General features: G+C 39.0%; 1 protein-coding gene across 1 annotated transcript in view; it reads right to left on the bottom strand.

Annotated features, from left to right (window-relative positions):
• The window catches only part of EIF4G2 (eukaryotic translation initiation factor 4 gamma 2), a 12,426-nt gene extending 12,261 nt beyond the window's left edge, over positions 1 to 165 (bottom strand). Inside the window, exon 1 of the mRNA XM_006167460.2 lies at positions 17 to 165. Coding sequence (XP_006167522.1) covers positions 17 to 165 — 149 coding nt within the window. The remainder of the gene's footprint in view (positions 1 to 16) is intronic.
• Positions 166 to 21,990: the final 21,825 nt, after the last annotated feature.

Genomic DNA, 21,990 nt, shown 5'->3' with positions numbered 1-21,990 from the left:
GGCGGGGAAAAGCCACTCTGCCAAGCTCGGTTGCGGCGCAGCCCCGCCGCAGTGCGCAAAGCCGTATTCGCGAAGGCTCTGAGACCAAGCCAGTGGCGTAAGGGGAACTGAGCGCTGTGGAGTTGTGGGCCGCTTGCGTAAAGTCGGAGAGCCCTTTTGAATCATCGTTGGTGTGGCTGCTGCTGCTTCCTCTGCCGTGTCTTTGTTCCCTGAGTTCGCACCCCACGCTCGAGTTGTACGAGCCCCTTTCCGTCTGCCTAGTTTCTCACCGGGAATATGGGAAGGAAATGATCCCTTCTACCTTACGCGCCTCCTATGCGTGGCGTGCGAGAGCAGAGATTTTCCCGGCGCCTTTGCTGAGATTGCTCCTCGCGGGCCTGATGGACGGGCGTGAGGGGCTGCAGCCGGGCGCCCCCGGGACGTAAGGCCGGGAAGCACTACCTGTCCGCAGGTCTCCGGCCTTGGCAGCCTTCGGGGCGGGGCCGGAGAGTAGGGGTGAGGCGACAAGTCGTGTTCCCCCAGCGAAAAGAGGGCTCGAGTCTGCCCCTTATTGATCCGCCCTCCACAGAGTGAACGAGAAAGGGATGAAAGCGAGAGGTTTATTGTTTTCCTTTGTACCTTACCCAAGAAATAGCTTTCCCGAAGACCGTCCGACCGGCGGCGGCCGTGGAATTCCCAGAATATGCCAGACTTCTTTGGGAAGAAGTGTTGCAGAGCGCGGGCGTTTGGGAGATTTTAAATCGCTAGCTCCTGCTTTTTGTTCTTGGCTGTCGCACGTTAAGGATTGTCACCCTGTGTATTGCCATTTTATGTAAGGGCTACCATAAGCAATACGATTACGCTTTTTCAAAGCCTGCTGGATGAACTATTAATATTTCTCAGGTAATGTTTTAAAGGATAGGTACCATGTTCCGTCGTTTGCGACATTTTAGCTATAGGAAAAATGGTGTCATGTTTCCGTACACATAAACATATAACAGGAATGTACCCATCTCCATTTCGAACATACAGTCCTTTATAGTGTGTGTAATCAGATGCAAGAAGGTGCATGCAAGTTTTAGCATGCATGATTTTTACAGAAAGTGTCCAATAAAGAGCAGGATTGTCTAAGACCCAAACTGAGGTCTCACCTGCCAGTGCAGTTCTTAGTGTTGAAAGCACTTTGTCTTTAATATAATTTTCCAGAGAGTTGCAGAGTTTTTCTTAGGACACTTACATATAATGATAGAAGGGTGTGGTGCGACTGTGAAGATTTCTAACACAATTCTAGCCTTTTTAGATCTTTGCCTAGTACAGGTTGAGCATTCCCTCATCTTATTAGAGCAGTTACTACAATTATTGCTATTAAATCAGTTTCACTTGAACTTTACCTCCAAGAACTGAAAAAGCTAATCTCACTCTTGCTGTTAGTTACATGTGGGGGGGGGAACCTCTATTTTGGGGAAAGGTGCAAATAGTTTCAAATATAAGAGGTTTCCCTTAGTAACTTCAAGGCCTTCTAGTTTCAAGATAACATCAGAGTATTTCTTTATAATCTCAATAGGGCTTTATAGTTTGCAAAAATTCATATGTGTGATATTTTATTTTTACATAACTGGTTTACATTTCTCACGGATAATACATTAGTCTGATACTAAGAATAGTGTTCAAAAACACCATTCTAAATTCCAGACTTTAAGGAGTATATTTACCTACTTCTAAAACCAGATGTTCTTGAACAGGCAGGTGGTGTGGTAGTTAAATACACTGGGCTCCCACGTCATTGTCCGTGGTTCAAGTCCCAGACCTAGTGGCTTGCTTTCTTACTTTCTTGATCTCTCTCTCACTCTGGTGCTGTCCCTCTGGTCAAAAAATTAAAATAAATAAAGTTAAATAAAATGATTCTTTAAAAAAACAGATGTTCTTATAATTAAGGAGCTTAAAACTCAATAATTAAAAATTTTAAAAGGTTTCACTTAATTATTTATTTAATCTTTGCTAATTGTTAACCCCTCTGCTACGGACATTGGAAATACAAGTGTATATGAGGAAATGGGTTGGGAGGGAGTAACCCAAGGTATAAAGTAAAAATGTGGGGACCAGCATTTGGCATAATGGCTATGTCGCTGGACTCCCATGAAGTCGACCACGGTTCAAGTCCCAGACCCAGTGGCTTAAACTCATACCGGGTGTGTGCGTGCGTGCCCAAGATCCCAAGAGGAGATTGGGAGAGAAGGGATTGTGCTGTGGTCATCCTCCTGGGGGAGGGGGGTGATTCCTTGCTTTCTGTCACTCTATCTCTCTGTCTCTCTGGCGAGCGCATGCACCCTATAGCAAAAACCTCTCCAAAAAAAAAAAAAAAGTAAAAATGCGAACAAAACACAATCTTTTTTCTTTCTTTTTTCAGTTCCTTTTTTATTGCCAGAGGGCATATGTGCTTGCCAGAAAGACAGAGAGAGCATCCTCCAATGTGTTGTGCTTCTGTTACAATTTTTTCCCTCTATTCTCCATCCTGTCAGGATTTGGGACATGCATACTCACACAACTGGATGTTTTCAAGCATCTGGGACCAAGATTTGAACCATAGTCAGCTATGTGACATCTAGCTCCCAATGCATGGGCTTACCCACTACAATAAAGAAGACCACCTCCACAATCTTTCAGTTACCTTTTAGCCAATGGGAGAAATAAACACTCAAAATTTAGAAACATTTTTATCAAGTTGTAATTACATAAAAATTTAGATCATTGTCTGCAATTTAACTTTTAGTTAATAGAAAATTGAAAGCTTTCTGCTATAGGGCATGTGTGCTCATGAGAGAGGTAGAAAGAGGGAGAATCCTCCAATGGGGTATGTTCATACAGTAGTCCCTTCTCCTCTGTTGCTCCAGTCTGTTGGAATTTTCAGTGAAACACACATGTATGTGTGATATGTGTGGCATGTTTTTCTTTCCCTTTTTTTTTTAAAGGTTTTTACTATAGTGTGCATACATGCACATGCCAGAAAGAGACAGAGAGAAACAGTGAGAGGTAAAGCAAGAGATCACCCTCCACTGGGGATTGGCCACACTGCAATCTCTTCTCCTCCATTCTCCTCCCAGAATTTTGGGTATGAACACACACATACCTGGTATGATTTTCAAGTCACCAGATCTGGGACTCAGACCACTGTTGGCCATGTGGTAGTCCAGCACTTTAACTACCACAATACCTGCTGGTCCAGCTTAGTTTGTTTTTAAGCTGCCAGGGCTGGGATTCAAACTGTGATCTGCCATGTGGAATATTGGGTCGTCGGAAAAGTCATGATGTATTTTTGCATAGAAAAATATATCATGACTTTTCTGATGGCCATAGCTCCCTTAACTATGCGTATTTGAAGAGAATAATTTTTACTCTCAAATGCCAGAGTGAAGAGTGTGACTATAGAAGAGTGTTCTTCTTGTTTCAAGTATGTGTAGATATATTTTGGGGCATCATTTTGAAAAGGCCAGTCACAACAGTGGAAGAGTCACCACACCAAATCTGACTTTATGTGCCATAGTTATTTTAGTTATTTTTTTTTTTGAGGGGGAGAGAGATTTTTGCTGTTGGGTGTGTGCTCACTAGAGAGACACAGACAGAAAGCAAGAAATCACCCCCCAGGGAGGATGGCCACACCACAATCCCTTCTCCTCCATTCCTCTCTTGGGCTTTTGGTTACGGATGCACATGCACCTACCCTGAGTTTTAAGCCACCAAGTCCAGGAATTGGACCATGGTCAATTACATGAGAGTTCAGCAACATAACCATTACATCATCTGCTAGTCCCATGTGCCATAGTTTTAATTTTAAAAGACTGTTCTATAATATCTATTCTATAAGTACTGTCATTTCTTTGGCTTTTCTTTAGGCCCAAGTTCAGCCTCAGCATTGTGGCATAATTTCTAAAGTACAAAATAAAGAGATTCTTTGTCCCTTTGAGTTCCATGTAGTTAGGGTATATAGTTTTTTAGGCTTTGGGGCCAGCCATGAATTTAAATATATCCACTTCATCTATTAGTTTCATACTTTCATTTCGTCACATTCAGGTATAGCTGAGTAGCTGCCCCCTTCTAGATCTTCATTTCTCTACAATTAAATATAACTTGATTCACTTATTTATGTTCCTGTTTGGTCTCTATAGCCATTTTGTTTTCAGAGTTGTTAAAATTCAGCAGATTCAGTGTGTAACTGATCATTTTCCTATTACAAGGAAAATGAGCCAGACCAGTAGAGTTCAAATATTTTCTCTGCACTCCTCTGTAAACAGTATTTACAGAATTATTGTAAAGATTAAATAAAAAACACAGCACATACCCTGACATAGTACCTAATGTTTTGCACCATATTATCAATAATAATGATTACCTAGCTGTTTCACAACTACTTTAGTTTTGCTGAAAATCCCACCATCCTTCTATGCTAGAAACTTGACTCTGTATTTTCTTCACTTTTGATCATGTGTAATATTCAAGCAGTTACTGAGTCCTAATGTTACTTCTCTTTACTTTTTTTCCATTCATCTTCCTTACAATGTCATAGGCCTTAATGATTTTTTCATCCAAATTATTGAAAAATTTGAGTTGGTCTTCTATGGTCTTTTCCATCTACTCTGTTTCTTCTGTTAGTCTTCTTAAAACACTTTGTTTCTTCCAATGTATCATTACCATGATTAAGAAGCTTAGCACTTCACTGTTTTCTTTATCAGATGATTGTAACTTTAGCCGCACATCAGCATCACTTGGGAACCTTTTATATATCTCAATGTCCAGGCTACATTCAAGACCAGATAAATCTGAATCACTAAGAGTGAATCCAGCCACCAATAGCTTTTAAAGCTCTCCAGGTAACTACAACGTGTAGTCATCAAGGTTTGAGAACCACTGTAGCTGGTCAGAAACTAGAAACCTACAAACTGCACAACTGAAGAAAATCCTGTGTGAAAAGGAAACTGGGTTCTGGGAAAGAAGGGAATTTCTCCAAGTAGAGGAAAAGGCATTAAAAACCAGAGATCCCAGTTCATATGCTTTTGCCTGACTTTAAAGTCTTTTATATTCTGAACTTACCTGACTTCCTCCATTGGCCTTTTTCACCAGTCCTAGACATGCAATCTTCTCTTGTGGAGCTAGTTAGGTTGGTACCTCAGACCTTAAAAATCCATCTTTCTTGTGCTCCATTGCTTGAAGCCTTTTTTTGAGGCCTTCCTTATTTATCCCATTTTCTGTGCGTGTGTGCCCAAGATCTTGAGAGGAGAATGGAGGTGAAGGTATTGCGTAGTGGCCATCCCCTCTGCGGGCTGATTTCTTGCTTTGTGAATCTCTGTCTCTCTCTGTCTTTCTGGTGGGTGCACATGCCCTATAGCACGTATTTGAACTTTTAAAATAGGTAAATTAATAAACTCAATGAGTTTTAGTTGATCAGATGACTGTTTTAGGGAAATAAACCTTGTGCTTGTGTAGAAATTAATGAAGGGTAAACATGAAGATAAGGCGATCAGTTAGAAGGCTACATATTGTATTATTATTTTTGGAGAGGTTTTTGCTATATGGTGTGTGCGCTTGCCAGAAAGACAGAGACAGAGAGACAAAAAATGAGAGATCACCCCCCAGGGGGGGATGGCCACACTGCAATTCCTTCCCCTCCATTCTCCTCTCGGGATTTTGGGCACACACGCAAACGTGCCCGGCCTGAGTTTAAGCCACCAGGTCCGGGACTTGAACCACGGTCGACTACATGGAAGTTCAGCGACATAGCCATTACGCCAACTGCTGGTCCCCTGTATTATTTTTATGAGGCTTATTTTTATCTCCCTTCCAAAATCATAAGAGATGTTAATTCTCTTCCATTATCAGCAGAGTTCTTTGCACGTGCAGAAGCTGAGAAAATATTGGGTCCTCAGAAAAGTCATGAGACACTTTTGCATAGCAAAACATAAAAAAAAAAAAAAAGTGATGACTTTTCCAACAACCCAATACTTGTCCATGACATTTTTTACTTGCCAGAGGACACATGTGCTTGCCAGTGAAAGACAGCGAAAGGGAGAAAGCACCTTCTAATGGGATGTGATCATGATATAATCCCTTCTCCTCCATCTCCATCCTGTCTGAATTTTGAGTTTGTGCATGCACACGTACACACACACACACACACACACACGGAGGCCAGTGTGATTTTCAAGCCATCGGAGCCAGAACACACGGAGGCCAGTGTGATTTTCAAGCCATGGGAGCCAGGATTCAAACTGTGCTTGGCCATGTGGGATCTGACTTCCTTCACCATTAAGCTATGAGGCTAGCCCTCCTTTTTTTTTTTTTTTTTTCCATAGGGGGGGGTGGCTCACCAAACCAACAGGGACACAGGGTGCGTGCGCTCACCAGACAGACAGAGACATAGAGACAGAAAGTGAGAAATCACCCCACGGGGGATGGTCACGCCGCAATCCCTTCTCCTCCATTCTCCTCTCGGGATCTTGGGCACGCACGCACATGCGCCTGGCATGAGGTTTAAGCCACCGGGTCCGGAACATGAACCACGGTGGACTACGTGGGAGTCCAGCGACATAGCCATTACGCTAACTGCTGGTTCCCGAGGCTAGCCCTCTTGATATCATTTTATTTTTCTCCAGGATTTTCTCCCACCTCATTGGTTTCTTCACCAATTCAGTTCAGTCTTTACTGAGTTCCCTTTCTCTTCTTGACCTCTAAATACTGAAGTTACGCAAGGGGTTATTCTAGGCCTTCCAGTCCCTCTAAATATTTTTCCCCTAGGAGTTCATCTAAACTATGACATTAACTACCATATATATATGATGGTTTCCAAATTCATCTCCATAAGTAATCCACTTTTCTCCCCATGCAAGAAGCTATTTATATGAAATTGTATACTGAAACCTTGCCTTGGATACTTAACAGGCATTTCAAATTTAGCATGTTCAGGATAGTTTTTCCTTCATTGTTCACCATCTGCCAGTTGCTGAGGCCAAAAATCTATAATTCATTTTTAATTCTTCTGTCTCTCATCTTCCATTTCCAATCCATCAGAAGTTTTATTGGCTCTATCTGTAAGATATATCTTAAATTGGTCTACCTCACTTGATTTACATTGTTATCACTTTAATTATCTCTAGTCTGGAACACTACAATAGCCTTCTAGAACTGGTTCTTTGACTTCATTTCTTGCTCTCTAATACATTCTCTACCCAGAGGCCAGTCATCTTTTAAAAATTTAACGTCACATAATGCCACTCTTATACGTAAAAACCTCTAATTCTGATACTCATTTTATCCATAAGAAAATCCAAAGTCCTTATCATGATCTCCATGACTTTACATGATTTGGCCCTTGAATATCACTCTGACCTTATCTTCTACCATGTTGCCCTTGATCTTTGTACTTTGGTCACACTGGCTCTTTCTCTATTCTTCAAACATGTCAAGCTCATGGCAAGTTTTCTATTCTTCAAACATGCAAAAGCTATGGCTACTTCTTTTTCAAGTTCCCCTACTCAGAAAAGTATTACCCCAATTTTTGATACAGCTAGCTCCTTAACCCCCACATCCTGACCCATAATTTAGATTTTAGAATAAACGGCCATCTATTAAGAAAAGCCCTCCCTGGGGACCAGCACTTAGAGTAATGGTATGTCGCTGGACTCCCACGTAGTTGACCGCAGTTCACATACTGGGCCCGGTGGCTTAAAACACGCTGGGCGCGTGTGCGTGCATGTCCAAGATCCCAAGAGGAGATTGGAGGAGAAGGGATTGCGGCATGGCCATCCCCCCTGGGGGGTGATTTCTCGCTTTCTGTCTCTCTGTCTCTTTCTGTCTGGCTGGCGAGTGCACGCGTCCTATAGCGAAAACTTCTCCAAATAAATAAATAAAAAGAAAAAAAGAAAAGCCCTCCCTGATCACCCTACATAATGTTGTTCTTTCCAGGCATTCTACCATATTACTCCAATTAATTTTTTTCATAGTCTTTACTAATATCTGAAATGATATTTCCCCCATTCTTTTTTGTGTATTACATTAGGATGTAAGCTCAGTGACAGTAAGAAGCTTGTTTCTTTTTGTATCCCTTAGATTAAAAAAAAAAATTGCTGGAGTGCAAATGAGCTTGCCAGAGAGAGACAGAAAGGGAGGGAAAGAAAAAAAAGAAACTCCAAATGGGGCATAGTCATGCTGCAATTCCTTCTCCTCCATTTTTCCATTTTGTTGGGAGTTAGGGCACATAACACGTACATATCCAGCATGTTTTTCAAGCTGCTGGGGCCAGGACTTCAATTTTGTGGTTGGTCAAGTGCAATCCTGTCCCTTTAACCACTAGGCCATGGGGCCAGCCCTCCTTTAGATATTTTTAAAAATGACTGAATTTTGGGTAGAGAATATATTGAAGCAAAAGTAATAGAGGGTTTAGAATTGTTTCTGGCATATGGTAGTCATCAATAAATATTTACTGAATACAAGAATATATTGGGTTGTCAGAAAAGTCAAGACATATTTTTGCATAAAAAAACAGAAAAATACATCATAATTTTTCTGATGATTTAATACATTCTCTCAATTGAATCTCAGTGCAAGCCATTTGAATAAGTAAAATGTGTCTTTTTCCCTATTTTACAGATAAGGAAAATGAAAGTTAAGCAAGTTTTCCAATGTAATTCAGTTAATATGTGGCAGAATCTCACATTTTTTCAAGCACTCTCCTGCCTCTGCACAGTAACATTAATAAATATAGTGGGGATAATCCTTTTATATTACATGCAGTATTTAAAGTGCTTACAGTAGTTTTCCATGGTTGCCATAACAAACTGCCACAAAATGAATGGCTTAAAACAACAGAAATTTATTAATATCTTCTCAGAGTTATAGAGGTCAGAAGCCGAAAATCAAGGATTGATTGAATTGCATATTCTATGCAATTTTTTTTGCCTCTTCTATCTTCTGTTGGATGACTATTGCTTTTCCTTGGCTTGTGGCTGCATCTCTCTTTGTTCTATTTTCATGTTGCTTTCCAATGTATATATGTGTGCATGTATGTACAGTATAGTACAACACCCCCTGTGTCTATCTTATAAGGATACATATGATTGTACTCAGCTAATTCAAAATAAGCAACTCCTCTCAAAAGCTTTACTTTTATTTAAGTTTAATTTTTTTTATTTTTTTCATGAGAGAAAGTAAGAGATAGAAATAGAGGCATAGATAGAGAAAGAGAGGTACACCTGATGGGGTCTTGTCATCCCACCACCCTCCCTGCAGCCTTCCAGCAAGCCAGGACCATGGGTATGCATACTTATATCTGGTATACTCAAGTTGACCTGGGATTTGAATCCAGATTTCCTATGTGGCCCCAGCATCGTATAGTGGTTCTGTACCAACTGGACCGCTGTGATGGAGCCTGAAGATCTTTAAGCATATCTTTTGCCATATAAGGTAATATTTACAAGTTCCAGGGATTAGGACATAGGCCTTTTATGGGAGTGGAGTGGGGTGGAGGTGAGGGTTATTATTTAGCCCATTAAAATGCTCATAGCATTTAGTACAGAACTAAATTCTTAGAACTCTAATAGGCCAGACTCTTTTTATATGGATAGATCACCATTCACTCATTAACAAGTACTTAGTGAGCACCTAATACATGCTCTGTATAATGCTAGATGTGATATATATTAATAAACAATGGTAAATATTTTAAGACTGAAAGACAATGCCATTAATATTTCATTAAGACAGCGGGCATAAACCAGAACTATACCAGACAAACCAGGACCTATGATCACCTTACTTATGATGCAAGCTGTTATGTTAGGCTAAAAGAGTAAAACAGACCAAGATCTTGCCTGCTAGAATTTTTCTTTCTATCATTTCTCTTTTCAAAGTCAAACATAGTGTTTAGTTTTAAAAATTCTTAAATAAATACACAGTAGTATGACTGAAATGACCATGGGGCTTAGAGATAACTTGTACCTTTCAATATTGGAGTTGTAAGCTAGAAGTGGGAAGCCCATTATAGGGTAAATTTTTCTGTACTACAAAAGCTAGAAACATGGGCCAACCAGTGGTGAGGTGGTTAAGGCAACTGGATTCCACATGACTGTGTGGTTTGAGTCCTAGTGGTTTGAGAAACATGCCAGGCACATATGCATATGTGCCCAAAATCCCAAAAGGGGAAACTGAGGAGGAAGGACTGTAGTGTAACCATCTCTCATAGAGAGTATTTCTCACTTTCCTTTTCTTTTTTTGTCTCTGGCAAGTGCATGCATTAGGAAACAAATTTGAAAAAAATAAAAAGGCTAGAGACACATTTGAGATTTCAGTAGAGGAAGACACATAATGTTTAATTTTGCTATATTTCACAATTCATTTAATTTAGAAAAAACTGAAGAGAGTGGATGATGTTCATCAGCCAGAAACACTACTGAGAAGTTACAAAAACTATGGGCAGCAAATCATATGTGATGGATTTCAAGTTATATGTAACTCCTAGTATTCTTTTCTTTCTAAAGTAATAAAGCATGTATGAATGTAAGTTACTCAGAATAATATTATGGCAATATCATATTTACTCTCATTAACAGTGGTGTAGTGGTAATGTAACATTCCATGATGCTGAAGCCATGTGGGAAGATCCTGTGTTCATGTCCAGAGGTCTCTATATGTATATTGGGTGTGGATTGTGTATGTACATTCCTCTGATCCTTGCTAGCTGAGTCTGGATAAATAATGGCATGAAGTTCCTTTTGGAGGTGACTCTCTTTCTTGCTCTCATAAAAGAAAGAAATAAACTTTTAAAAAAGAAAATAACTTGTAAACTTTGTTACCTTACAATTTTTATTAGGAACAGTATTATAATATATTTTATAACCAAATATAATCAAAATATGCAGAAATAATGCAATTGAAGAATCATTGTTCTAGAAAATGCAAATTATTAAATTGAAGAAAATTTAAATGCAATAAACCAAGTATTTAATCATGTTTTGGAGGGTAGAAAATATAAGTACAGGTCACAGATTGTATAAAATGCTCAAATTTACACTTTAAAGAATGTGTTTTTATGTAGAGAAATATTCTTATTTCCATTTTACAAGCAAGAAAACTGAGGTTTGGAGACACTAACTTGTTCATATATATTATAAAACCTTTATTCCAGTGGTTTCTGCTCAACTTTATATTTCATCCCTTAATAGAGTACAGATTGAGTAGAAATAAATGACCAGAGACTGGAAAAACAACAGAAAATGAAACTAAGTTTTTTTTTTTTTCAACAAATAAGGAAAGAGCAAAATCGGTGAGTCTTAGATAGACTAAAAAATGAGAGAGAAGAATTGAATAAAGAAATAAAATCAGAAATAAAGAAGAGGCAACCCTTAGAATGGGAGAAGGTATTTACAAACTCTTCCTTGGATAGAGGATTGATAATCAAAATATTCAGGGAACTCAAGTAACTTACCCACAAAAAAATAATCAATCCAATTAAAAAATGGACAAACTGAACAGACAACTCTCCAAGGAAGGCATACAAACAGACAAAAAGCATAGGAAGAAATGCCCAACATCACTTATCATATGGGCAGTGCAAATCAAAACCTCAAGGAGATTCCCTCTAACCCTCCCCTCAAGTCAGAGTGGCTAAGATTTAAAAAATAATTATAAGTGCTGGTGAAGTTGGGGTGGCAAGAGAACTCTCCTCCTCCACTGTTGGTGGGAATGTAAACTAGTACAGTCATTGCAGTGAACAATTTGGAAGTTCCTCAAAGACCTACAGATAGAGCTACCATATAATCAAATCCACTTCCAGAAAAAGAATAAGAATGCACTCAGTTGCATACCCATGCTTTTTGCAGCATTATTCACAATTGCTAGGACATGGAATCAACCCAAATGTCCAAGAACAGATGAATGGATTAAAAAATTGTGGCACATATATATTATCAATACTACTCAGCCATAAAAAACAATGAGACCCTGGCATCTGATAGAATATGGATGAATAATGGAGGAGTTAATGCTAAGCAAAGTAGGCCAGACTATGAAAGAGATGCACTGTATGTCTCCACTTAATATATACTGAATACTGGGACCAGCAGTTAGCGTAATGGCTATGTCATTGGACTCCCATGTAGTTGACCACAGTTTGAGTCCCAGACCCAGTGGCTTAGAACTCATGCCGGGCACGTGTGCGTGCGTGCTCAAGATTCCCAGAGGAAAATGGAGGAGAAGGGATTGCGGTGTGACCATCCCCGCTGGAGGGTGATTTCTTGCTTTCTGTCTGTCTCTCTCTGTCTGACAAGCGCACACGCCCTATAGCAAAAACCTCTCATATATATATATATATATATTTGCATATATACTGAATACTCGCACTCTATAGCAGAAACTGAAAGATTGGAAGGTATAAAAGTATGGAGAGAAACTGTAGATACCAGAGTCATTGTTGGAGGAGGGTAGGAAACAGGAAGTGGTAGAAGAGAGGAAATCAAGGAAGGAAAAAAAGCAAAACATTCAATGGATATAAACATGGAAAATTATCTGTTGATGACTGTATGGTAATATCCTTGACTGGACTAACACAGTGTATTCATGCTTGGAAAATTCATTTTCTATGTTGTAAAGATATACAGTGATTGAAAAAAATTGTTTAATATAAAAAATAAAAATAAATTAAAAAATCAGAATGAAAAAGGAGACCTAACAACTGATACAACAGAATGAAAAAAGATCATAGGAAACTAATATGAAAAATAATACGCCAATGGGAACCAGCAGTTAGCGTAATGGCTATGTCGCTGGACTCCCACGTAGTCGACCGCAGTTCGTGTCCCGGACCCGGTGGCTTAAAACTCACGCCGGGCGCGTGTGCGTGCGTGCATGCCCAAGATCCCGAGAGGAGAATGGAGGAGAAGGGATTGCGGCGTGACCATCCCCCCTGGGGGGTGATTTCTCGCTTTCTGTCTCTATGTCTCTCTCTGTCTGTCTGGCGAGCGCACGCGCCCTACAGTGAAAAATCTCTCCAAAAAAAAATAATAATAATAATACACCAACAAATTGGCTAACCTACAAGAAATGAAAAAATCCTTAATGCATGTAACCTACCAAGATTGAATCATGAAGAAACAGAAAATTTGAGTAGACTAATGAGTAAGAAAACTGAATCAATAATAAAATGTTTCTGTCAAAGCAAAGTACAGAACCTGATGGCTCCACTACTGAATTCTGCCAAACATTTAAAGAGAAACTAGTACCAATTCTTTTAAAATTCTTCCATACAATCAAAAAGGAGGGATACTTTCAAACTCATTTTATGAGGCCAGCACTACCCCGATACTAAAACCAGGCAAGGATACTACACACAAAAAAATTATGGGCTTGGGGACCAGCAGTTAGTGTAATGGCTATGTCACTGGACTCCCATGTAGTCGACCGCGGTTCGAGTCCCAGACCTGGTGGCTTAAAACTCACGCCAGGTGCATATGTGTGTGTGCCCAAGATCCCAAGAGGAGAATGGAGGAGAAGGGATTGTGGCATGGCCATCCCCCCTGGGGAGTGATTTCTCTCTTTCTGTCTCTCTGCCTCTCTGTCTGGCGAGCGCACGCGCCCTATACCGAAAACCTCTCAAAAAAAAAAAAAATTATGGGCTAATACCCCTGAGGAACATAAATGTTAAAAATTCTTGGCAAAACATTAACAAACTGAATTCAATAGCATATTAAAAAGATCATTCACCATGATCAAAGAGGACTCATCCCAGGTATGCAAAAATGGTCCAAAATTTGCAAATCAGTAAATATAATGCATCACATTAACAGAATGAAGAACAGAAACCATATGGCTTTTTTGTTTTATTTTAATGTCAGAGGGCATATTTGTACATCAGAAAGGAAGATTAAATTCCTCAACAAATAAGTTATAGAAAGAACTTACCTCAACACAATAAAAGCCATATGTGACAAACCCCCAGCTAATATCATACTCGACAGCAAACATTGAAAGCTTTTTCTCTAAGATCTGGGACAAGACAAGAATACCACTCTTACCATGTATTCAACATAGTACTATAAGTCCTAGCCAGAGAAATTAACCAAGAAAAGAAATAAAGGGCAGAGAAAGAAATAATTGGAAATAAATAATTTAAATTGTCCCTGTTTGCAGATGACATAATCTTATACATGAAAAATTTTAAAGATTTTGCAAAAAAAAAGGTTAAAACTAATAAACACATTTAGCAAAGTTGCAAGATACAAAAATCAACATATAAAAATCAGATTTTTACACATTAACAGCAAAGTGTCTGGAAAAGAAAATAAGAAAACAATTCCATTTAAAATAGCTACAGAAATATGAAATATTTAGAAATAAATTTAACCAAGGAAGCAGAGTTCTCTATAATAAAAACTACAAAACGTTAAAGAAATGGAAGAAGATACAAATAAATTGAAAAATCTTATGTTCATGGGGTGGGGGCTGGCAGGTGGCATGGTGGTTGGGGTGCTGGGCTCTCACATGGCTGACAGCAGCTCAAGTCCTGGACCTCCTGACTTGCTTTCTCACTTTCCCTCTTTCTCTCTCTCTCTGTCTCTTTCTGTTGACTATAGTAAGTTAATAATAATAAAAAATCATTCTTTAAAAAAAAAACTCATGTTCATTTGTTCATGGGGTGGGGGCTGGCAGGTGGCATGGTGGTTGGGGTGCTGGGCTCTCACATGGCTGACAGCAGCTCAAGTCCTGGACCTCCTGACTTGCTTTCTCACTTTCCCTCTTTCTCTCTCTCTCTGTCTCTTTCTGTTGACTATAGTAAGTTAATAATAATAAAAAATCATTCTTTAAAAAAAAAACTCATGTTCATTAGTTGAAATAATTGACATAAATGTTATTTATTATATATTTATTTTAATTTTTATTATTTATTTTATTATTTAATTATTTGCTTATCTCACATAATATTTAAAAAATCAAAACGGATTAGGGACTTAAATGCAAAACCTAAAACTACCAATGTACTAGAAGAAAACATGGGGAAAAGCTCCATGACATTATTCTGGGCAATGACTTTTTCTCGGATATGATCCCCAAAGCACAGACAATAATAACAAAAATAGAAAGATGGGATTACATCAAAGTAAAGCTTTGCCCAGCAAAGGGAACAATCAAAGAAGTGAAGAGGCAACCTATAGAATGGGGAAAATAATTGCTAACTACAGGGCTGATAGGAAGTTAATATTCAAAATATATAAGGTACTCAAGTAACTCAATAGGAAGAAAACAAATAGCCCAATTAAAACATGGGTGAAGGACTTGAATAGACCTCTCTTAAAAGGAGACATACAGGGGCCCGCAGGTGACATGGGGGTTAAAGTGGCTGGACCTCCCACATGGCTGACTGCAGTTTGTGTACCAGACCTGGCAGTTTGCATTCTCATTTTCCTTCTTTCTCTCTGTCTCTCTCTGGTCAACTTCAAAAAATAAAATAAAATAATGATAATGAATAAAATTGAAATAATTCTTAAAAAAACAAGACATACTAACAGGTATGTGAAAAAAATACTCAACATCACTAATCACTGAGAAAATGAAAATTAACACAATAAAATATGATTTCATACTTGTTAGAATGGTTATTATCAAAAAAAGAAAATGTAACACATATTGGCAAGCACATAGAGAAAAAGGAACTTTTTTATGCTATTGGTGGGACTGTAAGTTAGTACAGCTGTATGGAAAACATATGAAAGTTCCTCAAAAAATTAAAAATAGAACTATCGTATGACTCAGCAATATACTCAGCAATTTTTGCTCATGAAGTTTTAAAGTCCCCTGTATATTTTTTAATGTCAGAGGGCATATATAGTGTGCACACATGGCCAACTGCTCAGTTCGAGTCCTGAATGGCAGCTTGAAAAATATGCTGAGTGCTTGTGTGTGGATGCCAAAGTCCCCACAGTAGAATGGAGGAGAAGAGATTGCAGTGTGACCATCTCCCCTGGAGTGGGGGGGAGTGTGTGTGTGTGTGTGTGTGATTTCTCACCCCTCTTTGTCTCTTTCTGGTGAACACATGAGCCTTAAGCAAAAACAAAACAAAACATAACAACAACAAAAACAAAGAAAAGATAAATGTCCAAAGTATTGTCATTGAATAATGACTCTCTTTATAGAGACAGAATACTTAGTCAATTTTAAAAGAGAAAAATTGGACATATACAATACGGCAGAGCTGTACACAATAAAGTGGTATAGCTGTACACAACAAAGTTAATTTTGGTTATAATTATAACAAATATTTACCTTTTTTTTTTTTAAGCTATAAACATACTGTTCTCTGGCTGTCAGTTACATTTTATTGCAGTTGATTAGATAAAGAGCAGAGAAAAGGAGGCATTCAAACCAGAAAGCAATCATACCATGGTAAAACAATGCTGACCCACAGTCACAAAGTGCTTCTCGGGGATGAATCTTTGTCCCAAAGTACTGCAGATCTCCCTTCACATTCCTACAACCAAACCTACGGCCCATCCATGACTCCTTTTCTTAGAAGAGGCAGTCACTGTTAGTGCCTGTGAATAAAAATGTCCTGATTTTGGATGGAGAATGATAAACTAGAATGAAGAATTTTCCTTTATTTTTAATTCATTATATCACTTAAACAAACAAACAAACAAACAAAAAACCAAAAAACAAAAACTCCTGCTCCAAGCATCATTTATATTAGAACTTTATATTTTGCTTTAGAAAGGACTTTTTCTTTTCCATGTTCTCTTCTGGACAGAACGTTTTAAAAATTTGTACCCTTTCCACATTCTTTCACTGTGGTCACAATGTAGAGATAAAATACAGCTGGTATTTGGAAAACAAGCGGTGAAAAAGGGACTTAAATAAGTACAGACACTTTATGACAAATGCATTAATGACTTTCTGATAACAGTTCACTTTTTTTTTTTAAGAGGTTTTTGCTATAGGGCATATTGCTCGCCAGGCAGACAGAGAGAGACAGAGAGACAGAAAGCGAGAAATCACCCCCCAGGGGGGATGGCCACACCGCAATCCTTTCTCCTCCATTCTCCTCTCGGGATCTTGGGCACACACGCACACGCGCCCGGCGTGAGTTTTAAGCCACCAGGTCTGGGACGCGAACAGTGGTCGACTACGTGGGAGTCCAGCGACATAGCCATTACGCTAACTGCTGGTACCCCAACAGTTCACTTTTCTATTCACTATAGCCAAAGAGCCAGCACATGCACACTGACAAACCACCACATCAAAGCCAGAGGGAGAAAGGGACAAGAGTCATTTCAAGAGCAAGGTTATGATTTTTGAGAACTTGGAGTACTGAGAATTTGGGGGGAAAACAAAGAATTATTACGTTTTTTTCTGTTTAGAGGGCTTTTTTGGCTAGAGGGAATGGGTGCTCCCCAGAAAGACAGAAAAAGTGAGAAATCACCTCCCCAGGGGAGATGGCCACACTGTAATCAATCCCTTCTCCTCCATTCTCCTCTTGGGATCTTGGGCATGCGCACACGCACACACACGCACACACACGCCCGGAATGAGTTTAAACCACCAGGTCCGGGACTCAAACTGTGGTTGACTACATAGGAGTCCAGCAACGTAGCTGTTACACTATCTGCTGGTCCGATAAAGAATTATTTCTAATCATAGGAAAATAAGAAAGATAGAATTTTGACAATTCCTGGTAAAATTTACCAGGAGTGACAAGAAAGATCATGACCTATGATTACAAAATGTACTTTTGGCCTTTTGAAGAAAACAGACTGTAGGATAATAGAATCAAAGGGCAAACATTCTTTCTTGCATTCAAAAGTCAATAGAGACAACAGTAAAGGACAATCTAAATAAATAGCTACTCCTTTGCTATCATTACTGTCTATTGACCAAATGCAGCTCATTACAATCAGCATTAGTTTCTGCTTCATCTCTGTGTTCTTCCTAGCACTTTGTCTGGCACATTGTGGTCATTCAGTAAATATCTGCTAAATTGTGAGTATGGTAGAAATAATAAGGGTCTTTCTCACAAGGTCATAGGTGAATTCATAACAAGAGTTAACACTAAGTGCTTACTATGTTTCAGACTATGTTCAAAGTGTTTCACACCTGTACATCAACCTCAGAAGGTGGGGTTAATATTATTCTTTTTTAGACAAGGAAACTGGAGCATATGGAAATGAAATCCTAGCAGAACTGGGATTTGAAACTAGGAAGTATTCTAAAGTCCAAATGTTATATCACCATTCATACTATCTCAGGTGGATCAGGAAAGAGCCCTAGGGTAACTCCACAATCCAGAGCTGGATACCTGCCTGACCCAAGAACTATGAAGAGAAGCATCCTCATACTAGGCTAGGGAGTTACCATATGAAGTGGGAGTCAAGAGATAGTATACCCTGGGATGTAGGAAGGGCTTCTCCTGGTCTATCGTGTGGGCCCAACACATTGCCCCATACCCACAGTTTGTTTAGTAGATATCAGTGGATTTCAGATCTTAAATCTTTTACTGAGTTTATTTAAACTGAATAGAAATTGCAGAGAGAGAAGGAGAAAGACAGAAAGAGAGAAAAAGAAAGAATAAGCAAGGAGGAAGAGAAGGGGGGAGGAGATAGAGAGAGGGAGATTAAAAGCCAAGGACAAAAACTGTAATGGGGCATGGGTTAGGAACAGATGGATATAGACACGAAGTCAAAAGTTAATGAATTGAAGTTAATGAATCAAACACTGGCCCTGTGGCCTGGTACTTAAGGTTTCTGGATCCTACATGGCAGACAATGTGATTCAAATCCTGAACCCAGCAGTATGTGTATGTGATACCCAAAATCCTGACAGGACAGAGAAATAAGAAATTGCAGCATATCTATGCCCCGTTGGATGTTGCTTTCTCCCCTTCTCTCTGGCAAGCATATGTGCCTTCTGACAAATTCTTTAAAGAGTTAATTAATCGAGGGAACCAGCAGTTAGTGTAATGGCAATGTCGCTGGACTCCCACGTAGTTGACCGCGGTTCGCATCCCAAACCCAGTGGCTTAAAATTCACGCCGGGCGCATGTGCGTGCGTGCCCAAGATCCCGAGAGGAGAATGGAGGAGAAGGGAATGCGGTGTGACCATCCCCCTTAGGGGTGGTGATTTCTCACTTTCTGTCTCTCCGTCTCTCTCTCTCTGGCGAGCGCACGCACCCTATAGTGAAAACCTCTCAAAAAGAAAAAAAAAAAGAAAAGAAAAGAAAAAGAGTTAATCGATTGTAATAGCAGCATAAAAACTGAGGAAGTTTTACAGCTTCCCCGTAACTCCACTCCTTAAATCCTGCTCCTCAAAAGCCTGCTCCTTTTATCAGAGGAATGATAATATTGACAAATAATAATGAACATAGCTTAAAAAAAATCCTCTTTGCAATGGCCTGAAAGTGTTTTCCCCAAATTCATATGTTGAATCTGTAACTCCCAAGGTAATGTTATTAAGAGGTGGGGCTTTTGGAGGGAGGTCATTAGATCATGAGGTCAGAGCCTTCATGAATGGGATTAGTGCCCTTACTACAAAGGACCAAAAGTGCTTATTTTCCCCTTCTACCATGTGAAGATGCAGTGATGGTGCTATCTGGGAATCAGAACAAGGGTCTCTACCAGACATTGAATGTGCTGGCACCTTTATTTTGGACTTTCCAGCCTTTGGACTGTGAAAATAATAATAAAGCTACCCAGTTTGTGGTATTTTGTTATAGCAACCTACATGAATTCATACACTCTAAACCAATATTACATGGATTAATAATTTACTCACCGGACAGAAAAATAGAAAACACCTGCAATAGTGTGTAGTCATTTTACAAAACTTTTCCTTCACTTCTCCATCCTGTCAGGATTTTGAGCACACATGCACATGGGCTTGGTATTTTTTCCAAGTTGCTTGGACCGGGATTCGAATCATATGGGATCTGGTTCCCATGCACAGGGTTCAATTGCTAAGCTACAGAGCCTGCCCAAACCAATTCTTTTTAGAAAGATTTGATTTGCTAGACTTCAGAAAGATGAGAAAGAGAAGTGATATATAAAACTTAGCTTGACTTCATTTGGAGTTTTAATTTTATCTGGCATTACAATCTCTTTAAAGGAGACAATTAGGAAGAAATGGTCCTGATTAGACAAAAGTAGTATACATTTAAAAAAATCTCATTGGCTGAAGAAACTTGTCTGACTGAAGAAACTTGGGATTAGTGCCCTTTGTAGTAAGGGCACTAATCCCATTCATGAAGGCTCTGACCTCATGATCTAATGACCTTGGTCCAACTACTATAGATAGATGCACAGAAAGATAAACTGTTAACAGAAACCAGGAAAAGGGTAAGAGCAAGAATCCACCCAAAATGTCTATCACCTCATTCATGTGCACTATCCCCCAGGACTTATATACATGAGACCTCAGGAAAGGAAGGAGACAAAGGAAGGATACGCTAGATGAATGGCATGTCACGTGGGCTGTGGAACATTATCTCAAAAGCTTGAGCATTAATCAATCTGTGTTAGGAAAAAAAACTATACTTTGGAGGTCTGATTTTTTTAAAAGAATTATTTATTTAATTTTATCTACCCATTTATTTATCTTAATTTGACCAGAAAAAGACAGACACACAGAGAGAAGGAAAGTGAGAAGGCAAGCCACCAGGTTCCAGGACTTGAGCCATGTGGAAATTCCAGCACCTTAACCCCCACACCATCAGCTGGCCCTGAGATCTGAGTTTTTTCTGTAGCTTTTTTCCCCGTATACTTCCCATTGGGATCTATTATGTTTGATTACAACTCTTTTTGGAAAAAAGAAAACTCTCAAATATGCTAACAACAAGGGAAATACATTTTGTTATTCACTAATATGAGCCAGAGACAAATGTAAGACAGTATAAATTGGGGTCAGGCATAGAGCTGCTGCATTCATCCAATAAATATTTACTGAATGCCTACTACGTGTCAGGAATTGTTCTAAGATACTGGGGTATAGTAATAAAGAAGGCAGAAAGGTTTTTGCCTTAATATAGCTAAAAGCATTTGGTGAAGAGAGACACTGAAAAAGAAATTCAAATATGATTTTAATTAATTAAGTAATTTAGTTTTGTTGTGGGGCACAAGTGCTCATGAGAGAGAGAGAGAGACAGAAACAGAGAGAAAGAAAGAAAGCATCCCTTGGGAAGATGGCCACACCACAATCCCTTCTCCACTCTCATCTTGAGATTTTGTGCATGCATACACACATGCTCAGCATGATTTTCAAGCTGCCATTCAGGACTCGAACTGAGCAGTTGGCCATGTGGGATCCAGCTACCTTAACCACCACACCACCAACTGGCCCTCAAACATACTTTATGGAAGAGGAAATAGTGCTATGTATTAGTGAAGAGAGCAGTTTCAAATATATGGTGATATAATTATTAGAAAGAACAATTAAAGATGAGCCAAAGAGATACTCTCAGTGGGAAAAAAAATCAAAAACCAGGTAAAAATCTGGATTTTTTTAGGGATAGGTGGGAATGGATGGAGATCAATAAAGTCAAAGAGATTTGATTTTCTTGACTTTAAGTGGCTTAAAGATTTCAGTTAGGTAAGGACCCTATTCTTTTTCTTTCTGGACCTTTGTCCAAACAGTGAAAATATTATGAAAGATTATATCTGTCTAGGGTCTTTTATAATTTTTGTGTTTAATAGTTTTATACACAATAGGGCTACAGAATGTGAGATGAGGTTACTGTCTCCAAACAGTTGATAGCCTTGTCGGAGAGACAATGTATAAACATAGAAAAAAAATAAGATGGCTTTTAGGAGACGATAAATGAATAAAACTTTTAAAAAGACAGAGGAAGAAGTTGTCATGAGCAAGAATAGTAAGAGATGTCTTGATGGAGATGTCCTATTTTAGAACTTGCTAATGAGTTACAACAGTCTAAGACAGGGCTAAATGTACAAGACTTGGGTCTAAAATTAGTCTAGGACTTCTCAACCTTAACAC

Source organism: Tupaia chinensis, unplaced genomic scaffold, assembly GCF_000334495.1.
Source record: "Tupaia chinensis unplaced genomic scaffold, TupChi_1.0 Scaffold144767_1, whole genome shotgun sequence".
Taxonomy (NCBI): domain Eukaryota; kingdom Metazoa; phylum Chordata; class Mammalia; order Scandentia; family Tupaiidae; genus Tupaia; species Tupaia belangeri.
The sequence above is the reverse complement of the archived record's forward strand: the minus strand, read 5'-3'. Positions and strand labels throughout refer to the sequence as shown.